Below are 23,606 nucleotides of genomic sequence, written 5' to 3'. Positions count from 1 at the left end.
AATGTTTTTGCAGTGTATGAACTCAAACGTGTTTAAATCTGAGTGACGTGTTTTTGAGTGTGTGTTTGTTCCCATGTACAGTCTATACTCAAGGGTGAACTGGGATTGCAGCAAGCAGGCACTTCTGTACTAAAACTGAGTCATAGTCAGCACTTTCTTAGGTACCTCATTGACTTTAACCCCCAGCCAAACACATACACACTTCCACACAACTGTGCCACTGCAACAGGCATTCCATCACCCCCTCTGTAATGAAGAGAATGCCTTGTTAATTGCCTCATGTTATTTATGATACCGAAGGGCTATGCATTATTGAAGAAATACTCTGTTGTTCTTTCGCGAGCAGCTCGATGCAACTGTACATGTTGGAAAATAATCTAGCCAAAGATGATGTCTTGCTTGTTGTGGGTGGTGCTTGCGGGTTGCATGCGCTACTGGCACTGTATCCAAGATACCCACACAGTTTCCTTGGCAACCAAAGAGAGCACATGGATAAAGTGTGCGCATTAGTTAATGATGCTTACGACACTTCTTCGTTTTTTTTTTTTTTTTTATCCAAAACAGTATAGTGTAATGGCGGACGAATCTTTGACGATTGCAATAGCCAGGCACTATATTTATGCAGTGTTTTACACACACACACACACACACACACACACACACGCGCGCGCGCGCGCGCGCGTATGACTCACATATGTAACATCGCTGAGCTGGAACGGAGAGTTGCGATTGTCTTTAGAAAGAGTTGTTTGCGTCAACGTCATAGCGAACCGTAAACAGTAAGCGTATTTCGCTGATGTCAGCTGAAACGGACCCATTAGATCAACGAGACGGAGAAGCTGCTGCAGCGCGCGCGCAGACCACAGAGAGTGTCACTTACAAGCTCATCAACTGCAATGTGAAAAAAAAAAAAAACAGCCACATTTAGTTACAAATAGGCCTACAACACTTTTATAAATGCATATTTAGACGGTGGTCATTTTAGTCAAGAGTAAATCTCTGTAAATAAATGAAAATTATGTTATCTACTCACCTTTATGTTGTTCCAAACCTGTATGAGTTTCTTTGTTCTATTGAACTTAAAAGAAGACATTTTGAAGAATGTTGGTAGGCCTAATCAAACAGTTGACGGTAGCCATTGACTTCCATATGGTCTATAGGAAAACAATACGCTATATGGAAGTCAATGGTTACAGTCAACTGTTTGGTTACCAACATTCTTCAAAATATCTTCTTTTGTGTTCAACAAAAGAAAGAAACTCATACAGGTTTGGAACAACATGTGAGTTAATGATGACAGAATTTCATTTTTGGGTGAACGATCCCGTTAAAAAAAAGTTAGGCCTATTTTAAAGTAAAAAGTTTTAATTATCTTGTAATTTAGCCTACAGATCAAATTGAATATGTAGTTAGTGTACTTTAATAAGGGACAAAGGGATTTCCCAGAATTCCATGGTAACCAGCACGCATCACGTTTGTTTGAATTATTTTTTGGATCTTCTTATTTTTGTTACTGGTTTTGCTTTGTTTATGATATTAATGTTTAAAGCATGCATTTGTGTACAAAAATACATTGCTAACCTTGCTAAATGTCTGCTTTAAACAAGTTAAACATTTGCCAGAGGAAAAAAATTAAAAAATAAAATCAAGAAAATATCTAGTTTTAAAAATGACCATGTGCCTTGTGCTAGATAAAAATGCATAATTAGCCATTATTATTTAAGAATTAATTCGTCGATGAATTATCACCTGTTGACAATAGGCTACTGTATCTTAGATAGTGTCACCAAAATAAATACTTGCCTTGTGTCTTTGATCAGAACGTTCGCTCACTTCATGAGTAGCATGCGGTCCTATTCATTATCAATTCAAATATGTCTTCTTGATTGAAGTATTTGGGTAAGGAGTCACGGCGCGTTCATGTATTCCCAGTCTCGCGCGGCGCTGTCCAATCGCCTGCGACCATAGGGAGGTCCCTGTTTCACACAGCGTTCCCTCCCCGTCCCTGCCTCCTCCTCCTCTCCTCCCCTCCGCTTGGCTGCCTTATCATCGCTTCCTTATTGCCAAACCTGCAAAGACAGGGCTGTACTGAATGCAACGTAATTTTGACCCATGTTCCATTAGCTGAGCGGCCCTGAGGGCACGAGGCTTCCGCGCGGGATTGTAATGCTACACTGTCCTCCCTCTCCGGCCAGTTCATCCTCAGCAGCGCAGAGCTATGGACCTGAAACCGTAGTGCTCCTCCAACACAGCATATCTGCAGTCACCTGCGACTCCAATAGGCAATCAGTATTGATAGAGTATTTGTAAGGATTACAGCCATAAGGCAATACGTCGCGGGGGGGAAGGCTGGAATTATGAAGGTATGTCACAGACCGTCTCATTATTGCTTGGCTGACCATCCGATACTACTACCATATGCTTTTGTCCATTTTTCATTTCTGTTGGTGTACCGCGCGAATTCCATTATGTCCTTGCGTGGCGACTGATGCCAGGGGAGCCACTTTGCCTTTGCAGCATTTAACGCCGTGCGCGTTCTCCTTGTCAGCTGCTTTGATTTTGTCAACTATCTCCACCTCATCTTCTATCGCGATTCATTTCAAGTCTGCATGTGCTACACGTTTTTGTCTTTCATAAAAGATGCTCGCGTGAAAGCTCCTCTCGGACAACAATAGCAGTACATTAGCGCGAGCGCGTGAGTGAACTGTTGGTCCACGTAGTAAAAGAGCGGCCTCGCGCACTCCTGTTTGGAGACAACGGAGCCCTTTCAGGTTTACATGAATGTAGGTGTTTTTCTGTACACAGAAAGTGTAGAGTGTGTAATGCGAGAGCGAGCAGGTGCTGAGAAAATGTGTCAGACCAGTTGCGACTCTGTGCCGTGGGTTTGCAGTGATGTGAGATGAGATGTGGGATACATACTCCACTCTGCTGGTAAATAATGACCATTGCAGTCATTGGCTAGCTGCATGCAGCCCCTCTCAGCACCATCATAGCCCTCCACAGCGTTTATGACCACACTCATCCGCATATCACTGTTTTATTAGGGTTGTGAGATCTCAAGAATGTTATGTGGAGAAATCTGCCCCCTGAGTGTGGGAATTTGACAGGGCATGTGTCAGTCTGAAAAAGCCAATGTTACACAGAACAGAATGATAATTATTGGCAAGTATGCTTACACACAAAAGGAATTTGTCTTTAATAAAAATAAATAATGTGTTGGGTATTGCACATGACACTTAAAATTACACAAGGGACATCTTTAATGTCCCCAGCAGGGTTATTACATTTTTATTTGCTTGAAATATAATAAACACTAACTGAAATAAGTTTGTTTTATTACTTTTTATTTTCTTTCAGCTAGCTGCCAAGGCAACATTTCTCATTTCCATTTAGTTTGTACTAAATATTTGATATAAAATAACTAAAACTAAAGCTGAAATAAAAAAAATTAAAATAAAAACTATATGGACATTAAAAAAACACACTAATACTAATATAGATGACGACAAAACACAACAAAATGACTAAAACTTTGACTTAAAATAAAATGAAAACTGAAAATATAATAGTAAATAGTAAAAAATGTATGTTGCTAAAGCACTAATAAACAGTGCATTAATATAAGCACACACATTTAAGCTCATTTTTAACCATTTTAAATTTGATAAACTCGCTGACCACTTGGGCAAGCTACTACTGCAGAACTGCCTGCCTCTGTCACTCTGAATCTCACTATATCTTTCCCCCAGGCAACACAGTTTCATACCTCGCTCTCCTCACCTGTCCTCTGCTCTCCCCGTTACGTTTACTTGTTACTCTCGTAAGGCTGCTAGCATGAAGGTTATGGACTTCAACAGCCAATAGTGTCGTTATGCAAATTAGCCTGTGCAGGTGTGCATTGTGGGTATTCATATGTATGAGCATGTGTGCAGGGGCCATGAAGTTTCATCTCCAGAATACATAGTGGACTTGCACTTAAGATGCCAATTTGCAGTGAAAAGACACTTTCAATGCCTTAACCTGGTTATGAAAGTGACAAGTACTGTAGCTGATATTGCTCCATTTGACCCTGGGATTTGTAGTCCTAAACTAATATGGTATGACTTGAATCATGTTGAAATAACATCTAATGTGACCTCTTTTGACTGAAGAGGTTTCTTCTGAGTTCCAGATTGTTTGTTTTTATTGAGGAGGTACCCTGACTGCTGATGTGGAGAAAAACCAAATCCCTTGGCTCTACATCGTCCTGAACGCTTTAATGGTTCAGCACATAACGGCAGACTGATGTACCTGAGGCTCTTTACACAATAGCGATCCGCAGTGTGATGCCGCAGAGAGATTTTAAACATGTCTGCAAGCGATTACATTTTATTGGGATCTGATTTGAGAGGATTTTTGAGTTTTGATTGGGTGTACATGTTTCTAATGGAACTTCTGTGGACATTTTCTGTCTTTGTCAAGCTGATCTTTCAAAAGAAATCCTGCTTAAACCAGTCTAAGCTGATTTGCTGGTTTACGATCGGCTGACAAGATGAAAACCCTTCTAAACCAGCCAACAGTCCAGGCTAGGAGACCAAATAAGACCAACAAACATGTTTAAGCTGTTTTTTATTCAGGAGGAAAGGGTGATGATGTGTTGCTTATGCTTCTCTAATTTGGGAGCTTAAGTTAATGTTCAGTGCTACACTACGGTGAGATCAAGACATCCCATAATCATTAGCTTCAGAGACAAAACACAGGGGTAGAAATCGAATTTCATTCTTCTGATCTATGATAGTTCCACAGCATGAACAATACTTGATGTTAAGAGTTGCTGCATTAGATGTCGACAAATCTCCAACAGCAGCCGTCTTCGAAGTCGGACCTTAGCGCTTAAATATCTCATCTTAGTTAGAATGTCATCAACAGAACTTTGATCTGCATCTCTCTTCTTGGCCCAGTGACATCTGGACCTTTAGTTTTCAATTAAAGCTGTTCATTGACTCACCTGAAGATCCAGCAGGATTTATCCTCTCTCTGCACTTCATCTTAGGTGGCATAGACTCCCTCAGAAGGAAAGGAGCTAGAGTGTTCAGGCAGGGTTTGAGATTTAAACTTTAAAGGGTTAGTTCACCCAAAAATGAAAATTCTGTCAGTAATTACTCACCCTCATGTTGTTCCAACCCCCTAAGACTTTTGTTCATCTAGGAACACAAATTAAGATATTTTTTGATGAAATCTGAGAGCTGGCTCACTCCTTCATAGGCTTCTGTAATCGATATCTTAAAAGTTAGTAAAGACATCGCTAAAATAGTCCAAGTGACTACAGTGGCTCAACCTTAAGTTTATCAAGCAACGAGAATACTTTTTTTACGCAAAACCCCCACAAAAATAACGACTTTATTCAACTATTCATTTTCTTCTGTGTGGGCCTCTGACGTGAGTTCACGTAGTGTAACAGCGCAGCGTTTCTGGGTTGTACGTCAGAACGTAGGCTCACTATTGGCCAGCATCACACACATGACCAGCGTCGGCCAATAGTGAGCCTACGTTCTGACGTACAACCCAGAAGTGCTGCGCTGTTACACTATGTGAACTCATGTCAGAGGCCCACACAGCAGAAAATGAATAGTTGAATAAAGTCGTTATTTTTGTTTGTTTTTTGCGCATTTTTAACGATGTCTTTAATAATTTTCATTTTTGGGTGATCTAACCCTTTAAGTCACATTTTGAAAACTGCAAGTAAAATGTTTTCTAAATTCCACTTTTGCTCTACTTGAAACTGACACTGTGCTCTGCAAATATTGTTGGTCATTTACACCTGACCTACCCGTCAAAAGTTTGGAATAATAATAATAAAACATTTTTTTAATGTTTTTGAAAGAAGTTTATTATACTCACCAAGGCTGCAGTGATGTGATAAGAATAAATATTGTGAAATATTACTTCAATTTAAAATGTTTTCTATTTTAATGTACAGGGTGGGCCATTTATATGGATACACCGTGGTGGCATGGGAGTGGTTGGTGATATTGAGGTCCTGTTTGTGGCACATTAGTATATGTCATGGTCACCACCCATCTTGAGGAGTTTGCCCCCTCACATGTACTGGTGTGCCACAAACGGGACTTTGGTGTCACCAGCCATTCCCATGTTGTTGCGGTGTATCCATATAAATGGCCCACCCTGTATTTTAAAATTGTAATTTGATTCCTGTGATGGCAAAGCTGAATTTTCAGCATCGTTACTGGCAGTCTTTAGTGTCACGTGATCCTTCGGAAATCCTTCTAAAATGCTGATTTGGTGCTCAAGAATCATTATTATTTTCAATGTTGAAATTTTAGTGAAAACCATGATACACTACCATTCAAATGTTTGGGGTAAGTAAGATTTTAAAAAAGAAATGAATACTTTTATTCAGCAAGGATGCATTAAATTGATCAAAAGTGTTCTTTTGAACTTTCTATTCATCAAAGAATCCTGATAAAAATGTCTGCAAACGGTTTCACAACATTGATAATAATAAGAATGATTTCTAAGGAGAGAGACTTCATAAGATACTTCTTTCAAAAACATAAAAAAATCTTAATGATTTCAAGCTTTTGACCGGTAGTTGGATAAAAGCATCTACTAAATGAATAAATGTAAAATAGTCATGCTGCATACTTGTCATATCCTGGATTTCCTGGTGCTGTTCGTGCAAATGTAGTTGAAATGTAGAAATGCATTGACCATTTGAATGAGTTTGAAAGTGCAACCATTGCATTAGGAACATTAACTCTTTGCAGAGCCATCTTAAATGCTCTTGAACCAATTCTTTTGTTTGCTGTTATGAGTTCTTTATTCATAAGAAAGATTGGGGGGCAGTTTTGGGCACCTTTCCAAAGTACTTAATCAATTATTCTCAACATCTCAGCAGCTCATGAAGACTCAGCATGCATATGTAATGCGGAAGATGCAAGCGGGTTTTAATCAGAAAGGGAACAGGCTTTAGATCTCGATAAAGATACACAGATGTCATATGGCAGTGATACACTTGAAGAAACTTGCCTCAGACGAAGTGTATATCTGTGACACATGAAACATCATCCCAGAGGGATGCCACAACCGCAGCGAACAAAGTGGTAGGCAAGATCCAGATGCATATTTAAAGCTAAAGTTATATATTAATCTTGTATCCTAAGTGCTGAGTCTTATTTTACCTGCATGAAAGGTTTTCCGGCGAACCGTACATGCTCATAACACATTCACATTCACACTGTACTGTGCTCTGTGTGTGCGCGCTCAAGTGAGGTGCGAACACACTGCGGCAGGTTGGATGGACTTTGATACCAAGCGTTTGAAGTGCTCACACCACTGTTTGCTTTCAGTTTTTAAGGTGACTCGTGCCGCTATTTCTCCATGGCTCCCAGGCAGAGTCTGTGAGACCTGGAGATCTAACTTTCTCTCTCTCTGTGAGGTAATGGAAAAGACCCGCAGCGCCGGAATGCACGGTCTCCTCTCCTCCCCTCCCTGAGTTTACTGCAATGGTGTAGCTGTAACTATGTAACTCTGTTAGTATTGTTCATTTAAACACTCAGCCCCCCCCACCACCCTCCCCACCCCTGCTGATGTATATCAGATGATGCATTAACTAGTGTGTGATCTTTGCACTGCAGGGTTGTAATCAGAAAGTTGAAGCATGTTCTCATTCTCAGATGGGCAAATTATTTACCTTTTATTTTTGTTTGTATTTTTGTATCTATAGCTGCTGATTCATATCTATAGAGACTATACGAGTCACTATATGGCTAAGCAACAGGGACACACATGCTGAGAGAGAGAGGGCCTTCTGCAGCCAAACCTGATGCGTAATTTGGCAGATCCTTTGAGATACTGATTTTTTTGTGTGTATTTTTTTCTAATTTAATGTTTAGTGGAAAGCCCCAGACAATTTTGCTGATGAAAACGTGTACGTTTTCGGTTGCAGAATCAGTGACACCTGAAATAGATCTATGCATTTTTAATGAGCCCGTGTAAATTGTGTTTGTGGATGAAATCACCCCCCACTGCGTTTTGACCATCTGTTTGCTTGTTTTGTTTCAATTTGGAGACTCGTATCATGTGTATAGCTTGTGGAACACCACTGGGACTCGCGTAAATGTGCCTTTGAAGAGTTATGGGACGTATATTGTCATTCTATGTAATTGACTTCACGCTGTTTCATCCTTTTTGTTACCGTTTTAGTGGACTATGTCCTCAGCTTTAGTCCACTAAATAAATATACATTAAAAAAGTTACTAAGTTGTATCTTGTTCACTTCATATACAGTGCAATACCATTAAACATTTGGGGGTTGGTAAAATGTTTGTTTTGTTTTCAAAAGTCTCTGATGCTCACCAAGTCTGCATTTCTTTGATCACAAGTACAGTAAATATAGTAATATTGTGAAATATTATTACAATTTAAAATTTCAATATGTTTTAAAATGTAATTTATTCCTGTGATGACAAAGCTGAATTTTCAATTTTGAATTCTTTTACTGACCCTATACTTTTGAATGGTAGTATACAGTACTTTAAATACATTATTATTAAAACCTTTTGTTTCTTAAGGCTGTTGCTGTAACCATTAAACCAGTATTATGACACATACTGTACATGATATGAGATGCACAGTGAAGGTGTTTGAGGTTTCAAAATGCCATTTCAAAATGATCAGAATTTATCGATATTCAATTAACCTATTTTGAAAACCATAATAGGTTGGTTAACCTGAATATTTTTAATCAGTTTTTGTGCAAAGATGTGCACAGGAGGCTATTAATCTGGACATAGAAAAATGTCAAATTCCTCCCTCAGACCTTAGACCTACTGTCAATCGTTATATATTAAATAGGTGGCAAGAAGAGTGGGATATGTGTACAAAAAATAAATTGCATGAAATCCACCCTGAAATCTCAAACAGACTTTTAATCTCCCTTTAAACAAGATAGATTTCAGTAGCGAAATCTCCTTTTTAATTTTTGCAAACAACAAATAAACATGTTTGAACAATGTCTTTCCTTTTTCGTTTCTTACAGCGCTGTCAACATGTCTAAGGCCACTGTTAAGAAGCTGCACTGGCGCTCAAAAGTGCAGGAGAGCTTCGTCCCACTGGGCGGAGCCTCGGGAGAGCTTGGTGTGGCCATTGGAGGTGGTGCAGATTATGGAGAGTTCCCATTTGTTACAGCAGCACCTGGGGGTGGAGCCACTGTTGGTGACGTCATCTTAGAGATTGGAGGTACACCTGTCCTGGGATTGACCTTGGGAGATGTAAGAGGGGTTCTGAACTCATGTCCACATCCCATTCGGATCAAAACCGTCTTACCAGGTACTTTATTTATCGATAAGAGCAAATTGACTGTTGTGTGACACCATGAGTTGGAGAGTAACAAGCGGTTGCACTCTTCCAACTCTTTCTTTGCGTTAGATAAGAGTTGGGCAATGCAAAGACAAGAATTCCTGAATAATTTTTTTTAACAAGACACAACTGACAGAAGATTTCGATTTTTGTCGTTCAAAGAGACACTTCATCCAAAAATTAAAATTCTGTCATCTTTTACTCACCCTCATGTTGTAAGACTGTAACCTGTAAGACTCCTTTTTTTGGAAAAGGCTATATTTTGAAGGATATCCTGGCCTTTTTTCTCTTTAATATAATAAAAATGAATCGGGACTGACTGCGGCTGTCAAACTCCAAAATGAGTTTGAGGCCCCGGACCAGTCCTATCCATAAACAAATTCTGAGCTGATTCAATGAAAAAGGATTTATTCATGAATCAAACGTTAGGACAAGCTGTAGGACAGATGTCAAAATCTTCAGCAAATATTTACTTTAATTTCTTTAACTACATTTCTTTTTTTTCCCCAGATGTATATGGACCATTTTTATATCATATTAACCATATATTTATTTACATATTTACCTTTAAACACTTTAAACAAGCCATTTTCACTTCAGTCTTCATTTACTTTTTATTATTTTGGAAAGAGTGGCCAGGATATTCTTTACATATTCACTTTTTGTGTTCCACAGAAGAGACAAAACGTGTTTGAGGGTGAGTAAATATTGAGAGAATGTTCTTTTTTAGGTGAAATGTTCCTTTAGATGTTTTATCTGAAGCGACACACCCCACATTGCCCTCTCCTTGGAGGTGCCAAGAAAAATAGGGGATGTCAATAAGTTTCTAGTTCATAGGCCTGGGGTTAAACTTGGTGACCTTTAATTACTAATCCAAATTTTTACTCACAAGGCTGCTAGTACAACAAACCCCTTTATTTTATAGGTTTTATCTGCATTTTGTTGCACTTTTAAATGAAATACTTCGGATGTGTAAGAGCTTTATACCTACTGACATTATACAGCCCCAAGTCACGTTAATGTCATTCTGCCTGAAGATTGTATTATCCTAATCTAGCCTCTCTGAATACGTTAGTTCCAGATACTCCATGGGAATTTTATTTACTATATTCGTATTATTCATTTTTAAAATTGTTTTTTGGCACCATAAATGAATGCTCAGTGAAGGCATTTTCACTGTCAGATTTGTGAACACAATGTCTTGAACTAACAAGAATGTCAAATTGCTCCTTCTTTTGTGAGATACAGCATCATTTGTATAACAAAGAAGAGTTCTAAAAGCTTTTTTATTAATTAAATTACACAACAAAACTATCACTCAGAGATTATAGATTTTTTTAGGCATTGAATGTTTGAGTATAGCAACTTTGCTGCTTCGTTTAATTACTGTAGAATTTCTGGAAGTAGAATAGTTACAGTATTTATGGAAATAACCAAAGTAGAAAAAAATTTAATTAATCTTTTTATTGTATTGTATTGAATTAATTATACACTAGCTTTCAAAATGTTGGGGTCAGTAAGAATATTTTGACATTGATATAGTTACAAAACATTGATATTTGACATTTGATATTGTTACAAAAGATTTCTATTTCAAATAAACAGTGTTCTTTTGAAAATTCTGAATGTATCATGGTTTCTACAAAAATATTGAGCAGCACAACTGTTTTCAACATTGACAATAATAAGAAATGTTTCTTGAGCACCAAATCAGCATATTAGAATGATTTCTGAAGGATCATGTGACACTGAAGACTGGAGTAATGACAGCTGAAAAGCTTCGGTTTATTTGAAAAACGAATGACACATAGTATATTTACATAACATCTGTTTTGTTTCAGGGTTTATCAAATGTTTTTGAACTTCCACAACCAATCTCTCCTCCTCCATGTATGATGTTTAATATACAAAAAGAGCGAGAACCAAATTACTGTCGAAGTGTAGTATCGCTTGCCGCTGTCGTGGTTGGATAAAACAGAACTTAGATTAGTCCACACAGTATTTGTTCTCAAAACAGTATGTAAAAAGGATCCTGATTTGACAATAGCAATGCCAGGTCTCCACCTTCCCACATTTCAGTGTCAGACATTAAGTGGATGTGATATCCCACACTCTATTACTTAACCTCTCCGAACTCACTGCCCTGGTTGGCCCGATTGATCGCTGTCAGCGTGGGGGGGTGGAGCCCGGCATCGGCGAGTAAAGGGGCGGGCAATCCCAGTCCACAATGCATAAAGACCATTAATATCCTGCGCGAAAGGAAGCTGGCTGTCATCTAAGGTCATAACGCACTTTAAAAAATGAATAGATCAGCGGGAAATGACTCATCCTACCTTTCCCATGAGTCCTTGAGGAGTCCATGTGTTGAGATTGTGTGCGGAAAGGACCACCGGATTATATTAAGTGCAAAAATCAATACAGAGAAGCAGAGCGGTCCTCGTTAGGTGCTCCGCAGTGCTTGTTTGTGACAACAGCACACTGACCTTAGAGACTTCTGCAGTTGCAGTGCTCAGCATGCTTGAATGTGTCTGTGAGGTCTGAGGTGTTACTGTAGTAACCTGGGGTGTTCAGTGTTAGGACTGAATTCGGGGGGGAGACCGTTTAACCCTTATCGATCTTATGGTGTATTTCGATTTATTTTCAGAACTGCATCTTTGGCAGTTTCACTTTGCCAGTTCACCTTTTTTCTCATATTTCCATGGTGACAGCAGTGTTCTATTTGTGAATTTGGCAACAGTGCTGTTATTTAAAAGTGGTTTCAAATCTCTCCATTTCATTCTCGTTCATGTGTTTTGTTTGTAATCTGCAGGCTCGACTCTCTGTAAGGATCTAAGACTTTACCTGAGCAAGTGTTTTACACCCGGATCAATGGACAGCCAACTCCAACAGGTCATACGAGAGAACCTCTACCTGCGCGCAGTGCCCTGTGAGTGAACCAAACACCTACATAATGCAGTAATACTGGGCTCTTTAAAGGGTTAAGCCAGGGACACACTTAACGACTGTAAGGCCGATCATTAATGTAGTTTGATACTCACGACTGATCATGCCCAAACGCGCCAAGTCAGAGACAGTTGCGTTCAGTCGGTGTTCCCAATTGGTGTTTAAAATCTGCTCCAGTTGTCGAAAACAGTCTGTAAGTGTATTCAGTTCAGTCTTAGAATGTTTCAGCTAGTCGTTAAGTGTGTCCCTGATATTAGTTCACCCAAAAATGAAAATTCTGTCATTAATTACTTACCCTCATGCCGTTCCAAACCTCGTTCAGGCCCAGAAAGGTAGTAAAGACATAGATAAAATAGTCCATGTGACTACAGTGGTTCAGCCTTAATGTTATGAAGCAACGAGAATACTTTTTGTGTGCAAAAAAACAACAATTTGGCAACAAACAAGACTCATTGGCTAGCTAGTGTCGTGGTGCTCACATGATCAGCGTCGGCCAATAGTGAGCCTACGTTCTGACGTAGAACCCGGAAGCGTTGCACTGTTTTTTGAATAATGTTGTTATTTTGGGGGGGTTTTGCGCATAAAAAGTATTCTTGTCACTTCATAACATTAAGGTTGAACCACTGTAGTCACATGGATTATTTTAACGATGTCTTTACTACCTTTCTGGGCCTTGAAAGTTGCAAGGACGTTGCTGCCTATGGGTGGTTCAGAAAGCTCTCGGATTTCATCAGAAATATCTTCATTTGTGTTCCGAAGATGAGCAAAGGTCTTACAGGTTTGGAACGACATGAGGGTGAGCAATTAATGACAGAATTTTCATTTTTGGGTGAACTAACCCTTTAATATGGGATGTCAAACAAATTTTGGAGAAAAAGAAGAAAATGTGTGTAAAATGTTCAAATGTCCATTTGTAAAATCTATTAAGTTAATTCGCTTACTGTCTAATGTGTTTTGCAGACAAAACTGGAAAGTAATCTATTCATCTGATAAACTCTAATCTGATTGGCTGACTTTTTTTTTTTCTCTTTTTTTTTTTTTCATCAGTCCATTTGAAAACAGTGAGTGTTAAAACTGTAAGCTACATGTTGCCAGGTTTTTCAGTTTAGACTGCAGTCGTGGTTGTCATAGTTTGGACACAAACTTCCCTATGAATTAGGTTCATAATCCGTGAGACTTTAGTGATGGATGTTGTGCCATTATGTTTTCCACGCGTTCACACTTAATCATTCACAAATAATCATATAGAGTAAAAGAGTATGTGTATTTGGCGTGCTGTCCGGGGAAGGGCTCCGAGCTCGTAATGTGGCCCGAACCCAGAGTTCTTCCCCATATCCCTGGCTGGGATAGGAACTAGCTGAGGAGTCGGGGTGGCAGAGGAATTTAGAAAAGACTGTAGAGGAACATAGTTATAGGCCTCCTCTCATGCTGATTGGGTAGATCATTTGAACGAGCTCCTCTCGAAGTTTGTTAATAAAACATAATTTCTTGAGGACACTATCCAAATCCGAACACATTTATCACAGACAACTGCATAAAAATAAATTATTTTAATCTGATTTCAAACTGCATTCAAAAATGGTTTGGATTTAGCTCGTGAACATTTTATTTGGGTTTCATGTGGTTTTTATTTTTTCCTGGGAAAAAACGCAAGTGAAATGAATGGGCAAAAAAAACGCTAAATTCTGATCACTGACTTGACACATTTTTAACCCTTTTTTCTAGTATTTCATTTTCGATAAAACTATTTGTAGAGACTCCCAGCCCATTATTTAAGTTCATTTCACAATGCAATATGGATCAAACCTCATGTTTTATGTCACAGGCCTGGCTACACAAGATTATGTATACAATATGTAAAATGGCTCCCTGCTTCTCTCTATCCACCAAGGGTTCCTTGGCCTGAAAAAGGTTGAAAACCCCTGCAGTAATTCAACTGCATTGAAAACACAAATAAGTTCACACTTATAAGAAATGAAATCTTGAAATGCATCAGCCAGAAAAAGCATGCATGCAATCTCATGCTTTAATGCTCTCAGAGACTGTAAACAAATCCAATTTACAATCATGTCAAACCTCATTTAGAGTCAAAGGTTCAGTCACTTTGAGGAGTGCGATGCACTTTAACCGTTGCCATGGCAACTGTCATCAAATGTCACAGCAGTGCGCTCATTGTGAATGACACTGTTCCATATTTTGCCTTGGCAACAAAACGGCAACTATTTTCAGAAATGATTGCCTGCATTTATTAATGTATAGCTCGTGCCGGCATCAGGCTCCCGTTCACCATCACAGCTGATGCATTTAATCCATCCTGCATGATTCGAACTTTGCCTATTTCCTGCTCTTGAATCCCAAAGCTGCACATTTGTCTTTGTCTTCAGCCTGAGGTACCCTGCTGTGCCTTTCAGCACTCCTGTGCTTGCACATATGCATAAGCGCGTAAGCACCCAAACACAGACCCATTCATGCATGCTTGCGAATGTACACACAAGCACACGCATTTTCGTGCACCCATTCACATAACGTTTAATCTATCGGTTCAGTTGCATAGCCTGTCTACTCAAACTGAAAGGCTTTCCCAAATAACGTTCCCGTTTATTCAAAACGTCACATCTCTGAATTGATTGCAGGCAATTAGAAGACCGTGTACTGTAAGATGCTCCTCTTTTCTGTTCTGTTAAGATAAAATAGCACAGGTGTGTCAGTACAAAAGCATGCGGCTATATTTAACCAGGTGCAAAACGTCATGTTAAATGGTTGGCATATGCAGAAATCAACATTTACTTTTCTAATACATATTCCTGGTCATATTGTGCATAATTCATCAGTATATGTTATTCCCAAAGAAAAAAAAAAAAGTAATCTTTTGTCAAGATGTGATCACTTGCTCAAGTGTCCTTTCCAACTGACATCACAAAATCCATATTTATCAACCCCGACCACCTGGCTCTGTTCTGATAATTTTACACTTGCTTTTCACAATCCAATCAGTTTTTTGATGGATAAAAATGTTTTGCTCTTGTTAAATCTCCAGTTTAAATCTGTCACATTATTACGGAAGTAAAAAGTCCTCTGTGTCTAAATCCCTAATGTCTCATCCTACACATTCATTAGAGATTCATTTCAGAGTGAATGTGTTGAGCTCAAATGTGTTGCATAAAAACGTCATTGTTTCAAGAGGGGGGAAAAACACTCATGCTTTTTGCATTGGCTGTCATTAGGATTAATGCAATACAGGCATTGTGATGTCATATACAGTACAGGGTGTTTAATACCCTGGGACAATGCAGTGTTTTGTTATTAATGGATGATTTATTGTATATGGTGGCTGAAGGCTTTTAAGTCATTACAGTCCTGCTTGATGTTGAATAACTGTGTGTTGTAACTTGTATCCTTGCAATAGGTACACTACCTCATAAACCATGTACCTTTTCTCTTCCTGAAGACTTTTGCTTCAGAGCCATTTGTTATGTTGGCAAGTTCGATTGATCAAAGCATGCAGGTTTCCTACTGTATCTCTTATGAATCGCCAGAATTGCAGTGATCAGGTTAGCCTAAATTGGGATGCACTGCTTATCTACCTCAGGAAAATCCACTTGTCCCAACTTTCGTGTGAGATGGAAAGCTGAGAGGAAGTTGTATAATCTCATCACCGTGGGATTATAGAGCAAGTCTGAAGTGTTTGAAATCATAATCAGATGTCGCCTCACACCACCAAAGTCATATGCAAATAGACACAGACACGCGCACAGTTTATTTGATATATGTTTAGTATGTAAACGCTGTAACATAACTGCTTTTACCCTCATTTGACACTCACATCATACATAAAACTCCGCCTCTTTTCCATATCAAGGCCAATCAACTTGCTACAAGTTCAGTGTGACAGCTGTGTCTCTGTTTTCTCTGAGGTCTGTGGATCCAAACATCAAACGCATCAAAGAGACTGGCTTCCTGGTGATGTCATCAGGATGTTTTTTGTTTTTGTTTTTTGTTTTTCTCAAAAAATGCATTAGATTTTTAGCAAAGGGAAGATGCAAGTTTATGAAAAAATAATGAGCGATCTTTTAAAATGCCCCGTGTGTCTGTAGCACTATAGCCTTCCTATTTTTACATTCTCTTTTAAATGGCTTGTTGTCTACTTGTAACAAATTCATATGTATTTTTTCCTAAGTTAAGCAAAAAGAACAAACATTGTATTTTTTGATGATTACAGTCATATGCTTGCTCTCTCTGCCCCGACCCAGGTACGACCAGGCAACCACGGGATGGAGAGATCTCAGGGGTGGATTATAACTTTGTCTCCATTGAGGAATTCTTCTCCCTGGAAGAGTCTGGAGCCTTGCTGGAAAGTGGGAAGTTCAAAGGTCAGTCTGTCTTTTATATCCACTTTATGCATCTAAACCAGTGGTTCTCAACCCACATGTTCCCATGGTCATGAAGCTGCGACCCAATTTTTGAGGAATTTTATTTATATATTTTATATAACACAGTACTGTCCCACTTAACATGCTCATAAATTCTAAAAATAACACTAACACTGATGAATAAACATAGGCTATTATAAAATAAGGCTACTAAATTGCAGTCCAAAAAAAGTTAATACAATACAGTTTGTAAGTTGGTATGAGCCACTGTCATTAAAAAAATTACAAAATTTTTGTACAGTTACTATGGTAAATACACAATAAAACATATGAACACTGATCCTGATGAATAGAATGAACGTCATACCTGAATGCAAATTCGACGCACCAGTTACGTCATTTACTGGTACTTTTTGGTCATTTCATTATGACTTACTAAATGACAACGCAACTACGACATTGGATGCATGTAATTTCATCTGCTCTTTATATAGTGAAGTGATATATAGTGCGTATATATATTTCAGGATTCCCACAGTCTTGAAAAAACTGGATATATGACAACTTAATTTAAAAAGTGAGATTTATAGACCTGGAAATTAAATTCATAATATAAATAATAAAATATTAAAGCGCCATGGGCATTTGTATAATGAATACAGTCATGGTCAGAATTATTGTCACCCCTGGTAAATATGATCAAAGAGGGCTGTGAAAATAAATCTGCATTGTTTATCCTTTTGATCTTTCATAAAAAGTTTTTGCAAAAATCTAACCTGTTACTGAAGTAAAACAATTGTGGGAGGAAAATCAGATTATTAAATAAATGGTATTGGTACCCCCTAGAAATTCTTATGAGTAAAATATCTCTGAAGTATATTCCCATTCATATATTTTTTTTTTTTTAGCACACCAGGGTGAGTAGGAACATGAAATTGTCCAGCCATGACTTCTTGTTTCACAGGAGTATAATGAGGAAACATAAAGGCCAAATTCCCTTAATCCATCCATCAAAAGTAAAACTAAAGAATATAGTTCTGATGCGCAGCAAAAGATTGTTGAGCTTCGCAAATTAGAAAGTAGCTGTAAGAAAACAGCATTCAAAGCATTCAAAATTCCCATTTCCACCATCAGGGCAATAAATAAGAAGTTTCAATCAACTAAAGATATTACAAATCTGCCTGGAAGAGGACGTGTGTCTATATTGTCTTAATGCACGGTGAGGAGGATAGATCACAGATGGAGAATTGCAGTCTTAGGGTCAGAAATAAAAAAAAAATCCTCTACTCTCATCCAAAAACAAACTCCAGCATATTCAGTTGTTCAGACGGGACCGGGTTCTATGGTCACATGAAACAAAACAAAAAAATTGCTTTTTGGCAGCAAACCCACCAGATGGGTTTAGTGCAAACAGGGATAAAAAGTACCTGGATAAAAAAATATACTACTGGATCTTTAATGTTGTGGCTCTATGGTTTTGGACCTGGACATCTTGTTCAGATACATGGTATCATGGATTCTAGCAAATACCAACAGATAAAAATCAAAACTTGACAGCCTCTGCTAGAAATATTATGGGCTGTGGTTGGATCTTTCATTAGGACAATGATCCAAAACAAACATCAAAATCAACACCAAAATGGGTCACTGAGCACAAAATGAAGCTTCTGCCATGGCTGTCCCAGTTCCCTGACCTGAACCCTATAGAAAATGAGTAGGGTAACATGGAGCTGTGAATCTGAAGGATCTGGAGAGATTCTGTATGGAGGAATGGTCTCTGATCTCTTGTCTGGTGTTCTCCAAACTCATCAGGCATTATAGGAAAAAACTCAGAGCTGTTATCTTGGGAAAAGGAGGTTGCAAAAAGTATTGAATAAAAGGGTGCTATTAATTGTGACCAACGTGTATTGGAGAAAAACATGTATTTTATAAAGAGATTTCTCCCACATTTTCAATTGTTTTACTTTTATTATATTTTACAAAAACATTTTTTTTAAATAAAATATCAAAAGAATGAACAATGCAGATTTATTTTCACAGGCTTCTTTGTTCACATTTACCAAGGATGTAAATAATTCTGACCCTTACTATATACATTTTTGTAGCTATGCCAAGCTCTAAAATAATAGTATCTTTAAAAATAGTGGGATCCCTGAACAACATTCAGCTCCTAAAACATATGGAATCATATGTTTTAGTTATTTGAATTTGAATTATAATTTTATTTTATTTGACATAATTATTATTTTTTTTAATTTACAGAAAATAAAATGTCCATAGATTATTATTATTTTCTAACTAGAGCTAGGGGGCTTTACAAATATTGTTGTGGACAATAGGGGGCCTTAGAGTCAAAAAAGATTCAGAACCACTGATCTAAAAAATGATTGTGTTGTTTATCAAAACAATTGGATCCTTTTGTCAAACAACAAATTAAATTATCTTCAAAATCTTCAAAATTGCTTATGAGCAAACCTACACAAACTGCTCCTGCAGAAACTATCTTTCACTAAGTTCTTCACATTTGTTTAGACTGATTTTATCATGTTTTTCAGCTACCAATATGAATGTTTTACACATTCCACCTTGTTTAAAACCATTCTATTCCATACATTCAAAATTTTACAAAAAGTCAGCGTGAAAAATGTCTACTTATGAGTAAATGTATCGGACAGACAGGCCTTGAATTTGATGTGGAAGGAGTTATTTACTGTTCAACTGAGTAGTTTGTGTGCGTGCATTTGAGTTTGTGTGCGCTCGTGAACACATGGTGAGGGTCAGGGCTTCACGCCAAAGCTCAAAATGCTCAAGCCAATCAGAATTAAGAGAAGCACCCTCCAGACTGCGGAGAAAAGTGCAGTGCTGGCTCGGTTCTGTCCTCCAACGTTATCAGCAGAAAGAGCTGAAAAAGAGCCCTAATGGAGAGAGAACAAGCATGTAATGCAGACTGATGTCCGAGCCTGCTGATGTCTTTGTTAAGGGTCTCATACACAGCTGCAGATTCACACTATGACATCCTTCAAAGTTGCAGCTCTTGGATTTATGGATATGCTGACTCGTGTTTTTGATACTGCTGTGCCACTTTACTTTCTTTTGTCTTTGGAAAGTAAGAAAGATATTGTTCACTTATGTCCATCTCGGTCGAGTCGGTCCCCTGTGGGGCTGGTTTTGAGGTTTTTAAACGTGCTTTTGGGGAACTCAAGGACTGATGATTGATGTAAATGTCAAGGTCTAAATAAATGACCATGTCAATATCACCAATAGAGACTTTTTTTCTTTCTTTTTTCTTTTATTTATCCTGACAAAATCTTCTCTATCTTCTCTCTTCTCTAACTTGTGTTCAAAAGTTTGGGGTTGGTAAGATTTTTTATGAATTTGAAAGAAGACTCATGGTTGCATTTGTTTGATTTAGAAAATGACAGAAAACAGATGAAATATTATTATAATTTGTACTGTTTTCTATTTCAATACATTTACACATTTATTTTATTCCTGTGATGGCAAAGCTGAATTTTCAGGTCTCATTACTCCAGTCTTCAGTGTCACATGATCCTTCAGAAATCATTCTAATATGCTGATTTGGTGCTCAAGAAACATTTCTTATCAATGTTTAAAACAGTTGTGCTGCTTAATGTTTTTGTGGAAACCATGATGCATTTTTTTTTTTTTTTTTGATTCTTTGATTTAATAGAACATTTATTTGAAATGGACATCTTGTATAACATAATAATTGTCTTTAACTTTTGATCAATTTAATGGATCCTTTTAATTAATAAAAGTATTAATTTCCTTAAAAAGAAAAACCTTACTGACCCCCCAGAAATAACACTAGAAATGTGAGATTTGGTATTATCTGTTTAATATGCCTATAATTAACCACAAAAGTGTTTTTAACACCTGAGCAATGATGCCCCACAGGCCATTAGTCATCTCTCTAGCTAGAAACCACACCACACTCCTACTTTTCTATCACTCTGTACAGGAGAAAAGAGGCTTTACTCTGTAATCCCTATTTCAGTTTCTCTGTCTCCAATCACCCCTCCACCTCCATTCCCTCTCTTTCTCTCTCTCTTTTCATTTTTTTCTCCAGTTGTAAATAAGCTGCAGCTAGGGACTTACGCTGCAGTTAAATATCTCTGAAAATTCCAAACATGAAGCTATTGTACAATTTCTGAGTAAATTCTCTTAGCTGAAGAGTTTGCGCTCCTAGTGCACTTATAGTGTAAATTGTAAAAAAAAAAAATGTATCTGCACTTTGAAGTTTTTATGTTGAATGCTTTTATTTTAGAGATTTAGAGGTAGATGTTCTGAAGTGGATTAAGCTAATGTTTTTGCCATTGATCTGATTGCTAAAAGAGCTCTGGAACATCCTGTCAGTTTATTAATTTCATAACAGCAGTGATTAAGGGTGTAAAAGAGAGCATGATCTAGGGCAGCAGCAGCAGCCAGTAGCGGAAAAAACGCCTCTTTTGATAAAATGTAGAACTAGAACTTTATCAGTTAAATTGGTGACACAAAAAAAGTTCTACTTTCTATACAGTGGGGTCACATACTGTACCACATTGGAAATGGCTTTTCGATTAAAAAAATTTAAATCAGGAAAGTTTTAGGATTTTGAACATTTTAAAATAAGAAATGTTAAGGCGTAAAATGAATTTGACACTATTTCTAGGTCACTAATCAAATTGATCTCACTGATCATGTGAACTCCTTAGTACGGAAGTTCAGATTTTCTTTCTTCCATTGAAGCACAAGATGATCTTTTTGGAACATTCACTCAAATCATGCAGGATAATATGGATCATCAGATTTTGTGGAGCTCTTGCCAGACTTGTGAGTTCATGCCAGCTTTAGTGCATGTTATCATTTGACAATATAATATGTAATAAAGAATTTTGTATTAAATTAGAAAAAAAAAAATTACTTGTGGTTTCTAACGTTTGTCTGTATGTCAGGTCATTTTTTTTAAAGCTTTTTTGGCACCATTATTTTTTTTTGGGGGGCAAAGTTAATCAGGATAATGGAGATGATATGGTTTGTATTTTGGCTTTTTTCAAATAAATTCATGTTTTTTAAAATGTAGGTATTGAAGTTCTAAAACCTCTTGACTCGAGCTGCTTGATTATTGTGTTCTGGTCCGCAATTCCAGAAAAGACTCTTTGGCTGCCTCACAAATTGACTCGAAGGAAAATAGCTTTTAGGTTGAAAATGGACAGTCTTGTCGAGAACTGTTTCAGTTAGAGCATGTAATGCATTGTGTCCAAAACCCATTGTTTTTGAATTTTGCTGGTTGGAACAGTTTTGGGATTGTGGGCCATATTTTGGGGGGCATCTCTAAAACATCTCTGTCTTAACAGGGAACTATTATGGCACACCTCGGCCGGTCCACATTGGTCCTGACAGCCCCCCTATTACGTACCAGGAACATCGAAACCTCCTGAGGAATTTTCGTACACGCAGCAAATCTCTCAGCAACCTGGAAAAGGCCGTGGAGGAAGGTGACAATAGCGAGGAAGACTCTGGTCTATCAGGTACCCAGCTGTTGTGTAAACCTTTATTTTGAATTAGTTAATTTTTTTAAACAAGTGTTTTTAAATGCAAGCGCCTTGCACCATGGTGGCATATGCCAAAACACATTTCTTTCCTAGCCCTGTGAGATCAGCATATTTGGAATTGACTTCATATAGTCGCCATTTTGCAGTTACTTTAAACCTACAGATTTTTAAGACAAATGGATGTCTGCTCAACCAGGACATGTTTGCAATTTTTATGTTTTTGACATTAAATAGTATGGAATTGTGTTCGGAATTTATGCTTTTCTCATATTGGAGCTGGAAAGAGAGGAGAGTAACATGAACGGCGTGACCTCTCGCTGGCCTGAGGTAGCCTAAGATTATACAAGACGGCCGCATCTCATGTCATGTTCACTGTACTCTACTCTCTGTTTCCCAGCGGGGTCTGCCGGAGCAAGCAGTGCCCCTCCCACCACCATTGTCTCACCTAATCAGACTTGGGACTCAGGCGGTGGAGGGGTTGCCATGGAGAACGGAGCACGTGGAGGGGCTTTGCCCGAAAACTGGGAGCTGGCGTTCTGTGACACGGGCGAACCCTATTACATCAAGTGAGTCAGCAGGGGAAAAAGGAAAAAATAAGTGGGACATAGAGTGGGCAAAAATAGAGACAGAAGGTCATTTGCTTCCTCCAGTAATCAAAGATTATACTCAAACTTGACATGATGTCTTTCTATGTCACATTGGATTTTTGACATGCGAAGGCGACATTTGAACTTTAAGATGCGCATCACTGAAAAAATTCCAGTTATCATGTTGGAAGTGTTTTTTAATGCAATTTTTATGCAAAGAAAAAGGTGACATTTGAACTTTAAGATGTGCATCAAAAAATGCATAATCTTTGCTTATCTCTGAAAATGAAGTTAATTTGCATTTTTGATGCAATTTTAAGGGGGGGGAAATGTGACATTGGAACTTTAAGATGCGCATCAATGTAAAATGTATATTCTTTGCCTTTATTTATGAAAATTAAGTGCACTTAATGTTTTTTACTCTCAGTACTGCTGTTGTATTTCATTTTAAAGTTGCTGATGAAACCTTGTGGGGGAGAAAAGTGTCTAATGTTTTTCATTTTTCAGCCATAACTCAAAGACCACATGTTGGCTGGACCCAAGGACTCAGGGCAAAGAGATTGTCAGCAAGACAGAGTGTGAGTGCATATATGTGCACGTGTGTGTGAGCTTGGCCCCTCTCCACATTTTGCTCCCAAACACACTCTCGCTCTCTCTGCAGTCTTCACACAAAGATTAATGACAAACCTTCCTGGAGCCATTTAGTCTTTCTCTCACGCCTTCATCTTATAGCTTGTTTTCCCTGCCTTTTAAACCTTATCCACAATCCCCTCGTCCCTCCCTGCTGGCTT

The 23,606-nt window shown here is 38.1% G+C and overlaps 1 protein-coding gene across 4 annotated transcripts in view; it reads left to right on the top strand.

The window, feature by feature from the left end:
* Nucleotides 1-2,050: 2,050 nt before the first annotated feature.
* Nucleotides 2,051-23,606, top strand: part of magixa (MAGI family member, X-linked a) — a 52,627-nt gene continuing 31,071 nt past the window's right edge. For 3 of the 4 annotated variants that reach the window (XM_082187945.1, XM_082187947.1, XM_082187946.1), the window contains exons 1-7: nucleotides 2,051-2,363; nucleotides 9,041-9,330; nucleotides 12,170-12,286; nucleotides 16,554-16,673; nucleotides 22,031-22,204; nucleotides 22,626-22,794; nucleotides 23,323-23,393. In XM_082187945.1, coding sequence (XP_082044071.1) covers nucleotides 9,051-9,330; nucleotides 12,170-12,286; nucleotides 16,554-16,673; nucleotides 22,031-22,204; nucleotides 22,626-22,794; nucleotides 23,323-23,393 — 931 coding nt within the window. In that variant the 5' untranslated portion in view covers nucleotides 2,051-2,363; nucleotides 9,041-9,050. The remainder of the gene's footprint in view (nucleotides 2,364-9,040; nucleotides 9,331-12,169; nucleotides 12,287-16,553; nucleotides 16,674-22,030; nucleotides 22,205-22,625; nucleotides 22,795-23,322; nucleotides 23,394-23,606) is intronic. The other variant, XM_082187944.1, reaches the window with a different exon arrangement.

Source organism: Leuciscus leuciscus (genome assembly GCF_965113295.1).
Source record: "Leuciscus leuciscus genome assembly, chromosome: 13".
Classification (NCBI taxonomy): domain Eukaryota; kingdom Metazoa; phylum Chordata; class Actinopteri; order Cypriniformes; family Leuciscidae; genus Leuciscus; species Leuciscus leuciscus.
Note: the sequence above shows the minus strand (reverse complement) of the source record. Positions and strands in the feature narration are given on the sequence as shown.